This window comes from Solea solea, chromosome 10 (assembly GCF_958295425.1).
Source record: "Solea solea chromosome 10, fSolSol10.1, whole genome shotgun sequence".
NCBI lineage: Eukaryota > Metazoa > Chordata > Actinopteri > Pleuronectiformes > Soleidae > Solea > Solea solea.
The window spans coordinates 19,894,662-19,899,682 of NC_081143.1; the positions used below are offsets into that span (position 1 = coordinate 19,894,662).

At 36.4% G+C, this 5,021-nt stretch overlaps 1 protein-coding gene across 1 annotated transcript; it reads left to right on the plus strand.

Moving 5' to 3' along the window:
* The first annotated feature begins 902 nt into the window (after positions 1-902).
* Positions 903-4,296, plus strand: atp5pd (ATP synthase peripheral stalk subunit d). The gene is made up of 6 exons (XM_058639669.1): positions 903-1,019; positions 2,157-2,287; positions 2,778-2,874; positions 3,582-3,653; positions 3,931-3,993; positions 4,112-4,296. Exons 2-6 carry the CDS (start codon positions 2,166-2,168, stop codon positions 4,241-4,243), a joined length of 486 nt encoding a protein of 161 aa, XP_058495652.1. The 5' UTR covers positions 903-1,019; positions 2,157-2,165; the 3' UTR covers positions 4,244-4,296.
* Positions 4,297-5,021: the final 725 nt, after the last annotated feature.

The window sequence follows — 5,021 nt, forward strand, 5'->3', positions numbered from 1 at the left end:
TTATGTTATTTTAGTATTTTATTGTCTTAGTACAACTTGCCCAGAAATTATGTGAGCCTATTTTTTTACACAATGCTATTCCATCGTCATTTCAAAGTAAAGGCTAAAATATTTAAAAGTGGATTTGATGGTAATTGTTCAGGTATAGCCTGTATTTGGAAATCAAACATTTGTCGAGGAACAGCAAATTTAACACAGGGAGATGATGTTAAATCCAACATATATATTGATTTTAAACCAACGCAGAATTACGTTGTATATCATAATAATATGACATGTAATATAATATAGCTGTAAGGACCAAACGCAAAGTTGTAAAACGAACATTTTGGCGCGCACACATACAATTAGCTACTTGTTAGTAGAGTTAAAAAGGCAAAATAAACATTTTCAAAAAACTCTTGCCCATGACAAAGTCAGGCAAAATAAAATTGTAGGGACGCGCGACCAAAACTGGCACACGTCTCAATAACATTTCAGAAATATCGAGCCCAAATGAACAGCCCATCATTATAAACAAGAATGTGTTCTTTTTTTATTGTATCTAATTAAATAACTGATCTATGACACTGTTTTACCTTGCACGTTAGTTTATCTATTCTAGACGACTTAATAAATATTAAAAAATATATTTTTTCCATTCATATTACGTTGCTGTAACTTTACTCCAACTTAAAGCAAAAACCATGTGTCTCCCTTCTAAACGAAATCCTAGAAACATTACTTACACTTTATTTATTTTATTATTTTATTATTTATATTTCTTGGTCACAATTTTCCATTAAAGCAGTCAGTTACAGATATAGAGGCCCTCTGGTCTCGTGAGACACACTGAGGATATGAAGACAGAAACAGATGCAGAGTCTGTGCTGTCACACAGCTTTCTGCTACCTGCAACGCTCCGTTCGTCCTGCAGAGGGCGGTAAAAGTGGCGGACTCGCTTTTCGTCCTCCTCCTACATGAAGAAAAAGCACTTCCGGTCTTCCGTCCTGTCATAGACAACTACTTGGAACAGCGAGGTGAGTACGCCGGTGGAGCGAGTTATTAAATGAAAGAACGATGACTAAAACGCGTTAAGCTCACCCTTTTCATCTATTGTTGTAAAGGAGGAAGAAATTCGAAACTTACGTTTTGTCGATGTCGTAAAACGGTCGCTTTACAGAGAGATTTCTCTGACCTTGGCTAGCAAGCTAACGAAGCTAACTACCGTTAGCTGGTTTTGCAGAGGTCTTGAACAAAATGTCAAACATTTGGTGTCACTGATTACATTTACACACATTAGGTATTACTGTCTTATATTTGGGGTTCGAATACTAAGAGAAATGCAGTCAACAACTGCATGTGCGGTTTTAATGTTGGTTGTAACATTTTTGATAGTGTCATATCACGAGTAAGCCTTTACAAGTGAATGATTTATTATATTAATAAATATACGTGATGTAAGTTTGTGTTTGGCCTTACATAAGAGACACAATTGTCTTTGTCTATGCTAGATTTGCTAAACCTCAGGCTTGTTTTCTTGTCTCAGGTGTCAAACTGAAATTATTTTCACATTATTATGAATATACAAGCATTGTTTTGCTGCTGAATGTATGTTGTTTCATTAACTACTACTACAACTGACAGTATAATGTTCACCATCAATTTTACGCCTGCATTTAACTCATGCATTTATGATAATTTTAAAATTTAAAGTACTTAAAGTAGGGCTGCAACTAATCGTTAGTTGATTAACTGAGTAATCGTTTGGTCCTTAAAATGTCGATGTTGATCAGTGTTTCTCAAACCTGTAAACGATTATGTTCTTAAATGTCTTGTTTTTGTCCACAAACCAAAATGATTCAGTTTTAATGATTTCTTTGTTTTATTAAGTAAATGGCATATAATGTTCAGGTTGAATTTCACAGGTTGTCTTTGCTGATTAATTACAAACAGGTACAGGTTTTGTAACATTTAGACAGTTTAAGTTTAGAAGTTTAATGACATAGCATTTAGCAAAGCAAGGCAAGTGAGCTCAAAAAGCTTGTAAGTTGACCTTGAGATTCAGCCTTAATATTCTTAGACAGCGTGTATGTGCTTTGTTGCCAAATGTAACCAGGATGACTTAGATAATGGTCATTTTTATGGACTAATCTCGATTTTTCTTTTTTTCTCAGATAGTCAAGATGGCAGCCCGTCGTGTGTCCCTGAAGGCTATTGACTGGTTGGCATTTGCTGAGCGGGTTCCACCCAATCAGAGGGGCATGTTCAATGCACTGAAGACTCGCAGTGATGCCATCTCTGCTAAGTTAGTTTATCACCATCTGTGTGATTTAGTTTTCTTGTTGATAAACAAGACGATGTGAAATAAAAAAAGGGCTTATCTTCCATGCAACATAGCTTAAGTTTCTGTTTCTCACCTGGCTGAAAAACTTTGCAAGTTGCTGGATGAAAAATCACATAAAACTGTCTGTGCACTAAATAGGTGTATTTACAGTGTAAAGATTATTTTTAAGATGATAACTTTTTCTACATCAGGGTTAATTTCTGGTACTTTGCCTGAGCATTTTTTAAGGAAATTAGTGCCCAATCTATAGACATGTATATGAGTTGTTTGGAAAAAAACTCACTCCACAAACTATCTAATTAACCAGTCTGCCGTTCAGTTGATTCTTTCTTATATCTTATCAGATGTGCACTGTTGGTAAACTACATGAGGTTATCAAGCATTTTTCATCAGCCTTTAAAAAGTTTGATATGAATCATCTCTCAAACAGCATCTTCTTTCCTTAAACCAGACTAGCCTCTCTGCCAGAGACTCCTGCAACCATTGACTGGAATTTATACAGGACTACAGTGGCCAAAGCTGGGATGGTTGATGAGTTTGAGAAGAAGGTGAGTGAAAAATTATGTGAACATTGTGTACTTGGTCAGGGACAAGAGGCCCACTTCCTTCACTACAACACTACTTTTACTTAGACAAGGATCTAACAGCTCTTACTGGCAAATCTTCGTTGGTCTTGGCTTATAAGTCATGAATTAAGTGAAATTATGTCTGTTGGTACTTTTTTAGTAACCTTTCTGACAACCTTTGTGAAATCCAAAAACTTAAATGGATCATGAGGCCCTGTATATGTGGTCTGTATCCTCACTGAAAACCAAGACAAGCAAACTTCACTATTTGAATATTTCTTTGTTAGAAACCTGTCATGTGTATGCTTGACAGATATCTAATGAACAGTGAAAAGAACGGAATATCAGTTGGTGCTGTGTGTGTGAGAGAGAGAGAGTGGAGGGGTGGAAGTAAGTCTTTTAGCAAGACATCGGTTGCATTTCTACTAATATCTGTTTCATTTCTAATCCCAACCCTGCCAAAGTCTGCATACAGTGGTGCACTTTGAAGTCAAGTGACCTGTTGGACAGTTATGTGGTTAGACAGACAGACAGATGTTCATTTCATTTATAGATAGATATGCAATATGTATAATTCATTCAGCAACAATGATCCTCTTCCTTGATGGATACTGTAATTATTTCTAAGAGTTTCAATACTTGTTGTTGGTTTGTCTGTCAGTGATTACTCGTGTTTCTTCTATAAACAGTTCAAAGCCCTGCAGATCCCCCAGCCTGTTGACACACAGACAAGCGCCATCAATGCACAGGAGGCTGAGGCTGTAAGTGATTACCTCAAATAAATCCATTCATTGCGTCAATTTTTTATATTAAACTAAAGAAGACTTAAAATTCTGTCTTTTACATTAAACAAAACCTGGTAGTCATGAACATTTTGTAAACTCCTGCAGGGATTGTAAATTTCCCACATTACAACAGATGCAAACAAAATGCATGAAAATCGACACATCTGCTTCTAAAACAGATTAATGTTGTGACCGGCTGCTGCTGCTTTTTTCTTTTACGGCGTAATCTGACGGGGTTTTTTTCTGTTAACAGAACAAAAATGCAACTGTCTACGTGGCAGAATCAAAGGCCCGTGTCGCTCAGTTTGAGAAAGAGGTGAGATTGTGTACACATTGTTTACTAAAGTAACTTGTGAAAATGTGAAGGGAATAAACAATGGAAAAACAGACGGTTCTTTCTATTTTTAATTCCCCTTTTGATTTTGTGTTTTTAGTTGGATAAGTTTAAGAACATGATCCCCTTCGATCAAATGACCATCGAGGACCTCAATGACACCTTCCCTGAGACAAAGTTGGACAAGGTCAAACATCCTTACTGGCCCCACAAGCCGATTGCTGATCTGTAATTCTATTACCATACTCTCGCCTCACAATAAAGCTTGTATATTGTAAAGAAGAATGTGTGATGACTTCATAATTTGATATATTCAAAGAGAATATATGTATTTAACTCTTTGGTTTTGAAATGTACTTAGTGTCCAGGAGGGGGCAGTGTTGTAGTTTTACTGTGAAGGGTAGTTATAAGTTGTAATGAATACATATGAATGTGTGTGTGTCTATACAGTAATATTATGATGAAATAAATCTACGTTTCCCCTTGTGTTACCTCTAACCACTGAAGAGTGAAACAAATGTGATTTCTGAGGATAATGTGCTATTGCGTGTGTTCAATCAGTCCTTGGTATATGCTGCTGATTGACTGACAGAGGTGTGGTAAATAATGGAGTTGACAAAATTATCTCACTAACTGCAATTAATGATGAATCCCCTGTTAACATTCTTTTCCTTGGAGCTTATCAGAGTTGAGATTATTGAGGCCCTAAAAAAACTAGGCTGAGATCATGTAACAGACCTATTTTAATCTTTTAATGTTGATTATCTTTAGTCAGCTTTAAGAATATACTGTGTATTTGATAATGGAAACTGAATTTGGGAAAAGCGGTATAATCTCATCAGATATATCTTTTCGAAGTGAATGTGTTATCTGCATTTACAGGTTCACATAGTGTCAATCATTCGCGTAAGCCAATCATGACCTCCCATCACTGTTTATTTCCATAAAGTGGGCGGGGCATCAGGTCCTCTCCTCTGATGTGGCGCTCTCATTGGCTCAGTTCTGTAGCG

Coding starts and splice junctions, on each gene's coding strand:
- atp5pd (XM_058639669.1), top strand. CDS start 2,166: ATGGCAGCCCGTCGTGTGTCCCTGAAGGCTATTGACTGGTTGGCATTT. Junction 2,875..3,581: donor TTGATGAGTTTGAGAAGAAG/GTGAGTGAAAAA, acceptor TTCTATAAACAG/TTCAAAGCCCTGCAGATCCC. Junction 3,994..4,111: donor TCGCTCAGTTTGAGAAAGAG/GTGAGATTGTGT, acceptor TTGTGTTTTTAG/TTGGATAAGTTTAAGAACAT.